The 14662-nt window shown below is 36.2% G+C and overlaps 1 protein-coding gene across 10 annotated transcripts in view; it reads left to right on the forward strand.

Annotated features, from left to right (window-relative positions):
* Nucleotides 1-14662, forward strand: part of TTLL7 (tubulin tyrosine ligase like 7) — a 159988-nt gene that overhangs the window by 56488 nt on the left and 88838 nt on the right. For 4 of the 10 annotated variants that reach the window (XM_073896426.1, XM_073896424.1, XM_073896423.1 and 1 more), the window contains 5 exons: nucleotides 6689-6790; nucleotides 7321-7515; nucleotides 7715-7846; nucleotides 12533-12654; nucleotides 13495-13562. In XM_073896426.1, the coding sequence (XP_073752527.1) occupies nucleotides 7491-7515; nucleotides 7715-7846; nucleotides 12533-12654; nucleotides 13495-13562 (347 nt within the window). In that variant the 5' untranslated portion in view covers nucleotides 6689-6790; nucleotides 7321-7490. Of the gene's footprint in view, nucleotides 1-6688; nucleotides 6791-7320; nucleotides 7516-7712; nucleotides 7847-12167; nucleotides 12353-12532; nucleotides 12655-13494; nucleotides 13563-14662 lie in introns of those variants that run through there. The other 6 variants (XR_003208353.2, XM_073896430.1, XM_073896427.1 and 3 more) reach the window with 3 other exon arrangements.

The raw sequence follows: 14662 nt of genomic DNA on the forward strand, positions 1-14662 counted from the left end.
CCAATGGGGAGGGAATGGACTCCAGTAGTAGTGTCCTCCGCTTTCCTGGAGTTTGCCCATGCTACCAGCTGTTGGCCCTCTAGTCCAGTGGTTCTCAAACTTTAGCCTACATCAGAATCACCTAGAGGGCTTGTCAGTTGTTGGGCCTCATTTCCAGAATTTGATTAAAAAATTCTGGAGTTGAGCCCAAGAATATGCATTTCTAATAAGTTTGCAGGTGGTGCTGATACTGCTGTTCCTGGACCATATTTTGAGAATCACTGCTCTAGGCCAACATTTCCTAATCTGTATTTTGTTTTATTTTTTTGACTCCTAGGGCCCTTTAACATTAATGTGTAATTTCACATCACTTATATGAATTTTAAAATTGCTTCATAATTTTGTAATTTTCACATGTTGTACAGAAAGACTTTAAGTTAAAAAAAAAAATTACATCAGCCTGGTCTTAAACATTGTGGTCATCTAGAGCCTTGCTACTCAAAGTGTGAGCTGTGGACTAGCATACCTGGGGACTTGTTAGAAATGTAGACTCACAGGCCCCACTGCAGAACTAATGAATCAGAGTCTGAGCTTCAACAATATTACCACATGATTGGCATGCACATTAAGTTTGAGAAGCCCCTGGTCTAGAGCTCACATTAAATCCAATCCTGATAATATCAAATAAGAAACATTTCAGATTTTAATGTTTAAACATTGGCACATGTTTCACTTACTTTCATTTTCGTACTTGTACTTAAGGAAAATCACTATCTCTTTGAAAATAAAAATAATATATAAAATTTGGTTTGGGAACCAAGTGCTGAAATTTAATGATGTGTTACAGCGCAACAATAGGCAAAATTGTATTCATGATCTGATGTCTGGAAATATTACCTTCTTTACACATAAAAAAATAACTGCCTCATTTTGATAATTTTCATGAAGTAATAGATTTCTGACCACAACTTGCAATAACCTCTCTCCAGTAAATACACTATATGTGTGGAGAGTGTTTTTTCCCCAAAGTAAAAGCTTAATTGTATATAATTTTTGCTATATTTATTATTTTTCAATTATTTTGAAGCAATAGTAGAAACATCTTTCATCAGATAATTAGAGTTTAGAAATGCAGAGAGGATTATTTCGAGGCAGATTTGCAGAATTAACATTTAAAAATTTTCTTACACCTTGTATTTCAATGTCATTGTTCATTATACCTCTTTTCTTTAGACAACTATCTATGTGGATAATAATAACAGGGCACATTTTAGGGTTGTGAAGATCAGAGTTTTATATGGAAAAACCTAGAAGAGTGCCTGGGCACATGGTATGTTTTATATTAAGTGACTGCATCAACCCCATCCTTCCCCTTTACTTACTTGTGTTCTTCCTTTTCCTCATCAGTGTTATTACAGTCCATAGCAGCTAAGGATAGAGAAATTTAATTATCCATTGTATAAAATCAAGGGGCAGACTGGGCTCAGTACCAGTCTCAGCACTTTTTTTTTTTTTTTCCTCCAGTCAGAGGAGAATACTATAAAGTGGAGCTATGGAGAACTAGAAAATAGTGTCCAGGGGTAGGTGGCAAGGTTCAAATAGGGAGTGATTAATTGGTTGGAGTCTGTGATGGGTAATAGTTGTTCATGTTACTTACTGGCTTTCATTCCTTTATGAGGGGGGGCAGGGGCAAAGGGAGAGGGAGAGAGAGAATCTTAAGCAGGCTCTATGCCCAGAATGGAGCCTCACACGGGGCTCAATCTCACGACCCTGAATCATGACCTGAGCCAAAATCAAGAGTTGGATGCTTAACCAACTGAGCTACCCAGGCACCTCCTAGCTTTTATTCCTATTGGTCATATGGTAATGATTCTTGTTGGCAGGGGTCATGTGACTTATTTAGGTCATTGACTTGTGAGTAAAAATTTTGTGTGTCATTAGTTGCCTATACAAGATCCTCCAAAATTCTTTCCCTCTGGCGCAGTGACTGGTTTTAGGGTGATGGCTGCTCTAACAGCTTGGGTTCCTGTGGGACTGAAATGCAGAGCACCCCTGGTTGATATGTAGCATGAGTAAGAAATAGACCTTAGGTATTTTAAGCTCCTGAGATTTGGGGGATGTTTATTATTGCTGTGAAATGTAGCTTGTCCTAAAACAGATTCTTCTTGATGGATTTTGAGAACTGAAAAGTCATACAATAGGATAGCAAGTATGGAAGGGGGAAGGGAGATGCCAAAAACTCTGATGCTAGGAGACAAGAACCAAAGAGAGTCATCAGCAGTGTGTGAAAATTTAATATCAGTACTGGGGACACAAAGTGAAGGGAGGGGTTGGGATCTCTCTGCCCCTCCTCTTTCCCTGTCCATCAAAAGAGTGATACACTATAAAAAGTATCGAAAACTAGTTGTATACACTGTGAAACGTGTTTGTTCTCCTTGTCAGTGTGAAAATAGTAATTTAAAAATCAATGTAAAAAATAAATACCTAGGAAAACCGGGATTTAGGAAAAAGAACCATATTGGAGGGCTTTAAGAGTGTTCGCTACCACAGAAATAATGTTTCCCCATTCCCTCCCCATCACACATGTTCACATCCCCACCATGCTTTCATGCCCATATGTACACATACGCATCAGATTTTTATCAACTCCACTGTGACAACAGGTCATTACTCCCCTTGAAATATCACCTTCCCAATGAGGACTATCTGGATTCTGTATTTAAAATTGCAACCCTTCTCCTTCCTTTCCCCCCAACTCTCGATCTCCTAACCAGTTGTGCTCCCTTCCTCCATAGTACTTAGCATTTTCTATAGTTTACTTAATATGTTTGCTGTTATTGTCTGTCTCTGCTGCATTAGAATGCAAGCACCACAAAGAAAGAAAATTGTTGTCTCTTTCATTCACTGAGAATAGACAGTGATATATGAGTATTTGTTGAATTGTAGTATCTTCATGAAGGAAAAAACAGGAAAACAGTCTGAATATGGATAGCTGCCTTGGTGTTCTGAGAAGAGAGATTAAATCTGATGCAACTTTATGATCTCAACTACATTTTAAACCACAGCTTGTTTCTCTTGCTCTCATTCCCTAGCTTTTAAAATAGCTCCAGTCAAGCAGAATTAAGCTTCTTTGTGAAATTTTCAATGTCATATTTAAAGACTGAATTTTGAAGGTAGCATACAGAGTGGGAAATGTCATGGAATTTAGAGACAAGCCACTTCATTGTCACCTATTAGGTGTGACTTTGGGCAAGTTACTTAGCCATGAAGTCTACATTTTCCTATATGTAAAATTAGAATAAAACATACTGGGGCATTTATTGGGTGGGCTAAATACACACAAAGTTATGTGAAAATACTTAGTACACAGTAGGTACTGGTTTATATCTATTTCTGTCTCCTTCCCTCTCCTTACCATAAAATAACTTTTATTAAATTTTTATTTAATGTTATTTAATGTATTTTCAACTTAACACTAATTTTGGTTTCCATTGGCCCTTAATGAAGATTATTTTAGTAATCTATGGTAAGCTAAACTTCCACCAATATGTATGAAGAACCCATTTTATATAGCATTCACTGGGGCATGGATTTTGGGGGATTGTTGGGAAGGTCTGAGTTTCTCTTGTGTAATTTACACGAAAGATGTTTTGTGTTCATCTTGTTGTTTCAAAGAGACCACCAATGCTATCTTCATTGGTTGGCATTTTAGGCTGTAAGGCTGGGAAAAATCAATTTCTTCCTTTTGCACATTAAGAAATTAAGTCATCTGTCTGGTAAGTGTCAGAGTAAAGGATAAGAATGTAAATTGACCTCTTGTCCAGTGTTCTTTCTACCATATTATACTTTCATCTAAATAAAATACAAAGTTTAGGGTGTCGGGTGTCAGTCGGTTGAGTGTCCAGCTCTTGATTTCAGCTCAGGTCATGATCTCAGTGTCGTGACATCGAATGTGCTCTTTGTGCTCAGTGGGGAGTCTGCTTCTCCCTCTCCTTCTGCTACCCCCACCCCAGCTCATGCTTACGTGCATGCATGCTCTATCTCTCTCAAATAAATAAATCTTTAAGGAAAATAAATGAAATACAAAGTTTGATGGGTTTTGTTATTAATATGGTATTGTTGTAACAAACTTTTATTGCGCGTTTTTTACTTTTAAATAGGTAATACATGCACAAGATAGTAAAGGTTGTACATAAAAGTAAATCTCCATGAGCTCTGCCCCCAGCCACAACAGGCCTCCACTACTCAATGCATATATTCCACATATTCTTCTGTTATTTTACCCAAATGTAAACTTTTATGTACTTTGCTTTTTTCACTTAAAAATGTGAAAATAATGTTTGTAAATGATACGTATTTGCTTCTCATAGCTCCATGACCACCTCTGGTTACTCCCAGCCGACATCATGAACAAGTGCTTATTTAGCATTATGTCAGGCAATATTCTAAGCTCTGGGAGCAGAGGAGTGAACAAGATAGAAGAAAACCACTTGTCTTCACAGAGTTTACCTTCCTAGTTTGTGGTTAGCGATATGATAGGGGTACAAATAATGGCCTCTGTGATAGACCCAAAGAGGGAGAAATGAATTTCTTCAAACATAATCAGAGGAAGTTTTAAGAGAAAAGTGGAAATTTTTCTGGATTTTAAGTGATGGATTGCAATTCAATGGGAAGAACTGGGAAGAAAGAGCACTCCAACACAAATGTATTGGAATTACAATTTTTTGGTTTTCATCTTATGTATCTATTGTTTTGCATGGTAGCACTTGAGCTTCTACATTTAAGGTTCCCATTTGCTTGACATTTTGAGAAATTGATTTTTTTTTTTTGGAAATGGCTTATTTGCCAAATAAAATTGCTTATTTGTCTTAGAACTCAATTTCTGCTCATCGTCTAATTCTTTTTTTTCCGAATTTGTTTACTTGAACTTCTATAGAAATGAGGATTTTAATGGATGATTTTTATCTAAATATTTGGACTTTTTTTATATAGGTTCCAAAGTTTTTTTCTTTGTTTTACTTTTTTCTGATATGTGTATGTTATATTATTTGATTCAGTGTCACTAGGTACTTAGAGCAGAGGCTGTCAATCTTGGCTGCATGATACAGTCATGTATCATGAGAGAGAGCTTAAAACATGCTGATACTTGGGCCCCACCGGGGTTTAGGGTGTGGCCTGAGTACTAGGATTTTCAGAAGTTCCTCAAGTGATTCTACTTTGCAGCCAAGCTGAAGAAACCCTTGGCTAAAGTATTTCGGAGGTAACTGAAACATGCTGTGGTGCTTCTGAAAAGTAGGTAACCATGGCTCGTTTGAGTGGTGTGATCAGTCTGTCCTCTCATGTCTCTCACTAAGAATAGAGTGAAATGATTAGAATTGGGATGGTAGAAATTAAATAAGGCATATAAATGGATAGACTAAATTTAAGGCCTTTAAATTCCTGTGTGGTGGGGGAAAAGTTAACAGTTCTCATTTTGAGCTTTATACTAATCAGAGTAGTTTGGCTCATTAGTTAAGTCAGAAATTAACAACCTGCTTTTAGAGCCTGTAGCAATTACTAACTTATTGTCAGTATAGTTAGGCAGACATTGTCTCACACTCTTGTTGACTTTGTCACCTACTTTAAGTGTAATACGTACTCTGTTACCATAAGAGGATCTTTGTTTACTCCAGTAACAAGATGTTGGACAAGGACTTGTAAACCCAAATAGGTACCTCCCTGAGGTATCAGAAAGCTTTCAGAAAGATATCACACTGAACTTTAGACCACTCCTTTCTTTTATTCTGTAAAGTAATCCAGTCTATTTCCAGCTTGGAATTGGGAGCTGAGATCAGGCTAGGGATGTTTACTGTGATTTCTCTGTTTGGTTTGAAGTATTGTGATTTCCCACAATACGCCCATATCTTGCAGCTTGTACTGCAGCTGGGTTGCCAATTTTTTTTTTTTAACATCTATATAGCATATTAGCAGAGTGTCTGAAAATAGTGGGGCTTTGTGAATAGTATGAACAACTGGACAGAATGGGGTTCAAAGCCTAGGTTTTCTATTTTATAGACTGTTACCTTGGCTTATTTAACTTATTTAGCCTTAATTTGTACATCTGGAAAATTGCAGAAATGATATCTAAATTCCAGGTTTGTTAATGAGCTAAGATATTTTAGATTCTTAACAGTGCCTGCCCACAGTTGGTCTGTAATAAATAATAGTTTCCTATCTTTCAGATTGAATTATTCTAGATAATTATTCTACTAAAAATGGTACCTGAGAACAAACTAAGTTCTAAATTTTCTTTAATAATGAATCTTATTATTAATAATGACTATTGGATGTGATGTATATAAGAGTCATATTTTATGTAGCTGAATTTCTGATAAACCTAATAATCTCCTGGTAAAGGTATTGATACCATACCTTTGTTTATCATAATAGGTTTTATAATTTTTCATTGTGTTTAGATACATTTTACAAGAACTCAAAGATTCTTACATTGTGAATGGAGAAATTAGAAAACTGATAATATAGACTGGGAAGTATAGTATAGGCAGGGCATGAATACCTAGGTTCATACATACACAGTGAAAATACAGGTGTAATATAGGCCATGCTGCGGTGTAACCAAATCAAATTAGTTCATTAAAAAATGTTTATAGCATTCCTCTGTGTGCCCAAATAAACTCGTTGTAATAACAAAATTTTTTCATTTTTTAAGGCACAATTCAAATGTGGTCTGCTTTATGAGGTCGTCACCTTCCTCCCCGCCGACTGCTGCCCCCTTCCTTAATGAGAAATCCCTTTTCTCTGTATTCCTCTGGTATGTGATCTCTGTCCTGGCACCTACTTCACTGTTTCATAAGAAAAGTAATGCTGCACCTACGTGTCAGACATTGGGTTGAAGGTTGTGTGGAGTCCTAGTTAAGGGCACTGACTTTGACATCAGAGAGATGTTAATTTTAATTTGTCACTTGTTGTGTAAAGATTTGTCCTTTCTGAGATCAGTTTACTTAACAGTAAGACAAGGATAAAAGCTTCTACCTCATGGTTTTGTTGAAAGATTAAGTGGCTTAAGTGGCCCACTATAGTAAGTGTTCAATAGATGGTTATTGGTGTATGGCATGTTATTTGTTGTGTGTAAATATGATATATGACTGAAATAAAATCTCCTACACTGTGCACTTTTTAGGACAGGGAACTATCACTTGGCATTTTGCGTAAGGTTTAATAAGTTAGCAAATATTTGTTGATAGAATACATTAACTTTCACCTTCACTTGACTTTTAAAAAGAACAGAAATATTTCATAGAAGTTGTCTTCTAAATGAGTTTGTTTTAAAAATCCCTACAGGTACTTTCTCATCCTATAACTTCAGTGTCCTGAAATCTGAGGATTCCACCAAGATAATATGATAGGAACTTCCAGTGACTTGGAGCCATATCCTACTTAGACTAATGCAGTCCTTCCAGATTTCTGAGAGCTTGGTACAACAGCACTCGCTGTAACAGGCACAGGCAATAATGCCATCTTTGCCTCAAGAAAGAGGTAAGCAGATTGACGTAGTCACATCATTATAGATCATCACTGAGAATTTTTTCTAAGAATCAAAGATCAATTGAGGAGTCTTAAAGAACCAGAATTTATAGTTTTACTTTTTTTTTTGTGGTGGGGGGGCATCTGTGTTCTCTGCTATGGAATTTTTGTTATTTTAGTGATATTTGATTGGTTTACATTTCTTTTAAAGTCATTCAGGGACCCTCTCCCCTGGATCTGAGTACAGAATTGCCTTATCAAAGCACAATGAAAAGGAAAGTCCGAAAGAAGAAAAAGAAGGGAACCATTACAGCAAATGTTGCCGGGACAAAGTTTGAAATTGGTGGGTCTCCTCAGAATCATGAGGTTTTCCTCACTGTTGGAAAGACTAAATTCAGGGAGATATCTTTTGTGTAATTGATTTTTAAATGCCTTCTATAAATTGTTCTTTTTTATGAGATATTTAACATGTTAATAAACAAAAACATCAATGCAAACTAAAAGCTTTAGCTACTAATGGGATGGTATTATATATATGTACTTTTGGTTAATACTTATTTTTTAAATCAAGTATGAAGTAAACGTTAAACAGATTAAAATGTTAGATGTAAAATTAAAAAAGTACAAAATTTGAGATTTTTATTAAACAATGACTTACTTCAGGAAGAGAGTAGAAACACATTTCTCTCTGTGTTTTAAAAAATTGTTTTGATGATGCTGTTGCTTTTTATTAATGAAATTCCAGTTTTTATGTATAAGTAGTATCTGTGGTATAGCGAATAGATAAGAAGAATAATTGTTTTAAATTAAGATGCACTTGCCCAGTATTGCAGAACTCTTAACAAATACCAGAAGTACTCAACTGATCTTCCTCTTAGCCATTTTGCTTTAAGAGAGTTAGGGAAAATCATATGAACTTCAAGGATGTTAATTATTCTTACCCTTATTCATCTTTGAGAGTCTTATTTCCATTTACAGTAATTCACCAAAGTTCTTGAGCAATCAGTGGAATACTTCACTGGAATTGAGGTGCCCCGATACTCTATTCCAGCAAGTGGTCCTCAGAGGCGGGGACTTGAACAAGTTAGCATGGGAGGGTGAGATGTGAAAGATTCAGGGTTTATTTGCAGCATGTTTTCTAGAAACAAGAGTAAGGTGACCATTGTTAAAGTGATTGATGGTTGGTGTTACCTTATCCTCTTACTTACTTTTAAGGTTCTGGTGGGGTTCATAAGGAACCTTGATCTGTAGGAGAGTGTTTCAGTTCACTTCCCTCTCACTTTCCCAGGAAGTGTTCCCAGGGCTGAAGTTGCCTTAGCATTCTTTATACGGATTCCTACCTCCTTGCTGGACCTGCGCCGTGGTGTTTAACAGAATTCCTGGCTCAGTCCTTGGATCAGGGACTGTTGGGAGAATACAGAGCCAAGTATAGGGAAGAGAAAGAGAGAATTGGCCATGTGTCAAGGAGAAAGTGCTACCTTGCTTTTCCCTTATTTAAGCCAGTGATATGCAACAGCTTACTTCTTATAATTTAATTCCTGCTCTCTTGGCAGTTTGAATTACATAATGAAAATACACTTAAGCCATAGTCAGCACACCTGTGTTTTTGCCCTGGTGTTGCCTGTTTCTTCATGTAGAATACTTTGCTGTAGTTTTAATAGTAATATTTTTATAACCATTGACTAAACATTTCCGCAGGCAGTACCTCATTTAATCTTCCAAATAACCCTGTAAAATAGGCTGCATTACTCCCTTCCTCTCTTTTCCCTGCCTTTCCTCACTCTAATAGTGAGGTGAATTTGAAGTGGCATATAGCCATAAGAAAATAAACATGGAAAAATAAAGATAGTAAAATAAGATGAATCTTGTGGCTGGCAAGAATCCAAAATACATACCATGAGACCCTCTATAGTTAGAGATGGACACGGATTTGACTCAGAGCTTCCTAGCAACCAAAGCAAACATTAAATCATAATGAGGTATAGGATGCACAGTGCCCAGAAGATAAAATTGTACTCGTTATTCAAAGGACATATGACTTCTGTATTCCTGAGTCTTGAGAGAAATTTCTCTAATAGTTTCTTATGAAGACATGTTGTGGAATAATGAAGTACATTCTCTCAGTAGTTTTATAATTATTACATTATGAAATTCCACATTATTTTTTATACATCCTTTATAGCAAAGTTGAAGAAACAAGTCCAGAGTTAGCAACTTATCCAAGTTCACACAGATGGCAAAAGTGGAACTTGAACCTGAATTCATTTGTTTTCAAATTCAGTTTTCTTTTTACTATATCATATTGCCCAAATAAAATGTGAATTGGAATTTAAAATGAGAAACACAAATGTTTCTTCTGTATCTAAAATTCAGAGAGTTGCATGGATTCCTATTTTTAAAACTCCTGAACAGCCTCTGAAAGCTCTGTGGGTCAAGGCAAAAGATCATAGGACAAATTGTGAGGAATGTATTTTTGATAATTTTTATTAAATGCCGACGAGAAAGATCAGAGGGGGGGGTATGTAAGTATGCAAAGGGAAACGTGAGGAAATGGTTCATATGGTTATCTCTATTTTACCAATGAGGCATTTGGTTTGGTAGAAATTCAGTATGGAGGCAAGTATTTCACCCCCCTTTTAAAAGAGAGCTCCTAAAATATCAGCATTTAAAGGCGTGGAGTTAGGCTTTAGCTGTCAACAACTTTCTATTTGGAACTGACGCATTAAACGGATTTCTTTTCTGTGCAGTGGAGGATGATATCCTTAAAAGATTCCAATTGATTTCTAAAATTTCAGTTCAAATAAAAATTTGATTAAATAGCTTACCTGAAAAAAGTGACATTTTAATACCCGGCGTTGTATTTTTCTTTGAAGTTCAACTTTGTCAGCCCTTCAAGCTTTGAATTTCATAATAAAAGAGATTTATATATGACTGACCTTACAGATTTGCTTTTGTGAATCTAAGGAAAGAATGGATCTTTTCCACTATTGTTATATAACCCGAATGTTCCCAGCCTCACTGGTTCATGCACACATTCATAACTACGTTGTAGTAGCTCATTATACTTCCTCCCTCTGTAACTGCCACCGGTTCCCTTTCTCTCTTTAAGGTCTTCTCGGTTATTTCTGAGCAGCCCCAGACAACATCTCTCCTGAACTCAGGAACAGGTCTGTCTTGAGCTGCTATTCTGGCCTCATTATTTTTTTTCTGCTTATGAGTGAGGTAAAGCAGTCTTCCAGGCTGGGTGGCTATGGCCGTTGTCCTTCCTGTGAGTCCTTTCTAGGTGGCATGGCAGGTCCCGAGCCCTCAGGTCACCAAAGCTGCATGGTGGTCTGGGGCAGACAAGAGAATAGCCCTTCCCCCAACTCTTGCTTTGTACATTGTCACCTGGACCTTCAGAACAGCCCCAAGTTTTCCCAAGCCTCTCACGGAAAATGGCAACTTCAGCTCAGCATTCCTCCCCAACCCCAGCATCACACACCTCCAATCACTGTTCTCTTCTTTTATGCCTGTGTTCTAGGAACCATTGCATAGAAAGTCCTTTCTTTCTCCTCAGCCAAAAAGCCATCAAGAGTCTCTAGGACTTGAGACTGACAAGTGTCTGCTCATCACTTTTATACTTGAGCCAAGTAAATTCAGACAGTTGATCCCCTCTTACCATTTCTCCTCATATATAGGGTATACAGTAAAAGGAAAACATTTAAAAATAAAACATTGAAGTGCTGCTATATAGTTACACCTTTCTATTAAGACTCATATGATCTCACTGATCTGAGGAATTCTTAATCTCAGGAAACAAACTGAGAGTTGCTGGAGTGGTGGGGGGGTGGGAGGTGGGAGGGATGGGGTGGCTGGGTGATAGACATTGGGGAGGGTACGTGCTACTGTGAGCGCTGTGAATTGTGTCAGACTGTTGAATCACAGACCTGTACCTCTGAAACAAATAATACATCATATGTTAAAAAAAAAAAAAAGGAAGAAGATAGCAGGAAGGGAAAAATGAAGGGGGGAAATCGGAGGGGGAGATGAACCATGAGAGACTATGGACTCTGAGAAACAAACTGAGGGTTCTAGAGGGGAGGCGGGTGGGGGGATGGGTTAGCCTTGTGATGGGTATTAAAGAGGGCACGTTCTGCATGGAGCACTGGGTCTGATACGCAAACCATGAATCATGGAACACTACATCAAAAAATAATGGTGATTAACATAACGTAATAATAAAAACATAAAAAAATACTAATGATGTAATGTATGGTGATTAACATAACAATAAAACAAAATAAAATAAATATTTTATAAAAAAAAGACTCAGAATTCTGTTGGAAACCAAAATTTATCCTAAATATTTTGCTTATCTTTATTCCAAACTTGAAATTCATTGGAAGACAAATGTTAGTATGTTAATCAGAGGGGAGCATATAAATAGTTTGTACTGAAAAACAAGCTTTCTTCCAAGCATAAATTTTTTCAATAGGATTAAAGGGTTAGGAGCAGATAGGAGGGCCAGTTTCCAGATCTCTATTGTGAATTCTGCTTCATTATTTCATTTCCTGAGTCAACATAGCTGACTTGGTTTTAACTGCTAAAAATAATTTGAACTGGGGAGGTGGAAAGTATAGGATAGGTCTAATGATCAGGAACTATTTTTCCCTTTTCCCTTTTAGCCCAAGGTCACAAAAAAAGCCATGAAGTACATTTTCCTGAGTAGAGGTGTTGTCTCAGCTGTGTGTATGTTTTCAATGTGCCATGAATAATCACTGAACTCTTTAGCAGTGTTGTGTACCTGCTAAATCTCAGAGGGTTGAATCCAAGGATTTTGAGTGCAACTTAAAAACAGTTCTCAGTTACTGTGAGTATAATTTGGCCCTAGATAAATTGTTGTAACTAAAAATAAGGGTATGCTGTAACTAATGGATATTTTGCAAATGAAATACTGTGAGATAAAATTTAAATATATCAAAAATGTTTCCACAACAAATATATTTCAGTAGTATTTTAATTTTCATTTCACTTAATCATTTATTTGCAGTTCGTTTAGTAATAGATGAAATGGGATTTATGAAAACTCCAGATGAGGATGAAACAAGTAACCTTATATGGTGTGATTCTGCGGTTCAGCAGGAAAAGATTGCAGAGCTGCAAAATTACCAGGTGGGGATTAATCATGACCAATTATTGGTTTTAGGAGAGTTATATGAATTCCATTGTAATTTTACTTAGAGTTCTTAATGCGTGGACATATTAAATTTCAGTTCTAACTTACCTAAATAGTGTGTTTTGTTGCTGTCCAGTTGTGCTTTGCATAAAAGCCTGAATTCCTTCCAATCTAACTTTTAACCTCTTTCCATCTTTAAGGAAGAATTAACAGGAGAAAACGCTTCCTACATGGGTGCTTTGCATTATGCTTAAAGACGAGTGACATGGAGTAGATTGCACAGAGAGATCAGGAAGTGGAAATACCTTGTAATGTCTGCTATGTGTAATCTGGCTTCATTTATTTTTAGAATGTCAAACAAACATATTAAAAAAGAGACGTCAAACTAAAAAGCCAAATACACAGAATTTTAGACAGTCGACATTTTGTATAGTTTGTCAGTATAGAACGTAATACAAAATTGACTATAGGAAACAAACAAGGCCATTTTCGCCAGTATTTCTACAATGCTTATCTGTATGAATATAGTAAATATAGAATACTAGAAATAATTTGGACATTGAATCACCAGTTATTCAACACAGAAAATTGTAACTTTAATATCTGTGTAAACGCCATTTTCTAATTTCTTAAAAAATTTGCAATTTTATTCTTTGATTATTGTAGATTCTTTAATTCTATAAAGTCATTATAAGTCATTTAATTTTAAATGTTTTACATTAATAGTTTTTTTAAAACATTAAACTCAGAGGATGGATGTAACTCTATTATAGTATAAATGAATATATATTCATTAAGTCCATGAGAATATTAATATTTACCTTTATATTTTCCAGAGGATCAACCATTTTCCAGGAATGGGGGAGATCTGTCGAAAGGATTTCTTAGCAAGAAATATGACCAAGTAATCTTCATTTTCTTATAATAGAGAAGACCTTCTCAAAGTTTGTTTTGAATATTATAGTGTATCCTTCACCAGGTTACATTGATTTGAAATGATATTTTGATGGAAGAGATAGAATTTTAGAGCTAGCAGGTCTTAGAAGTTTCCTGGTTCTTCCTTCATTTTTCAGAGGAGGTAACTTAGAATCAGAGAAATGAGTATCTTGCACAAGTCAAACAAATAGTTAATAGCAGAGCTGGAGCAGAATCCTGGTCTCCAGAATCTCAGGCTTCTTTTTTACTGCAATTTAGCAACATAATACACTGTGTGTGTATGTGTAGTTCATATCCTGGTTATTGAGCATCTGTATGTTATTGAGCATCTAATGTGTGCCAGACACTATAGTAGGTGCATTTGTGCACTCACTTACACATAGACACGTGTGTCTGTCCCTACCCAGGGATATACATGTATATATATTTATCTCTGAGACCAGTATTTGGAGTAACAATCTGCTTTTATGGGAAAAACTGTTCACAGTTTCTCAAGTGTTATACCAAATGAACTGCAGAAATTTTATGCAATTTATATTTCCGTGGATTAGGTTTTTTTTTTTAGTTTAAGGAAGTTGAGTGATAATTTGAGAAAGTTTTTAAAAAAGAAAACTCAAACAGAGAAAGGTTAGTAAACTTGGTATGCAACTGACTATTTATAGGCATCATGTGAAAGTTTATACACCCACTCACTCAACAAATATTTTTTGTGTGTCTACTATAGACTAGAGACTGCTAACAAGCAAACAAGACAAAGAAGGCCTGGTCCCTGACTAGAACTCAAATTTTAGTAAGGGAGAAAGAGTGATACATATAATACAGTTTGATGGTACCACATTAGGGGAGAGTCATTGTATGGCTGTGACAAGGATGATGACAAAGGTCGTTTCTAGGAGGGCCCAGATGGTTTTCTGGAGAATTCGAATGCAAAATGGATATCGAAAAGTGTATAGGAGTTCACCCTTTGAGAAGAAGGCAACGAGACTATAGGCAAAGACAACAGTGGGAGAAACTATATGGAGACTTAAACCAATATGATATGTTTGGGGAACTACTAAGCAGTTTCTG

Source organism: Callorhinus ursinus, unplaced genomic scaffold, assembly GCF_003265705.2.
Source record: "Callorhinus ursinus isolate GAN/ISIS: 27379988/994484 unplaced genomic scaffold, GSC_fseal_2.0 scaffold9, whole genome shotgun sequence".
NCBI classification, from domain to species: Eukaryota; Metazoa; Chordata; class Mammalia; order Carnivora; family Otariidae; genus Callorhinus; species Callorhinus ursinus.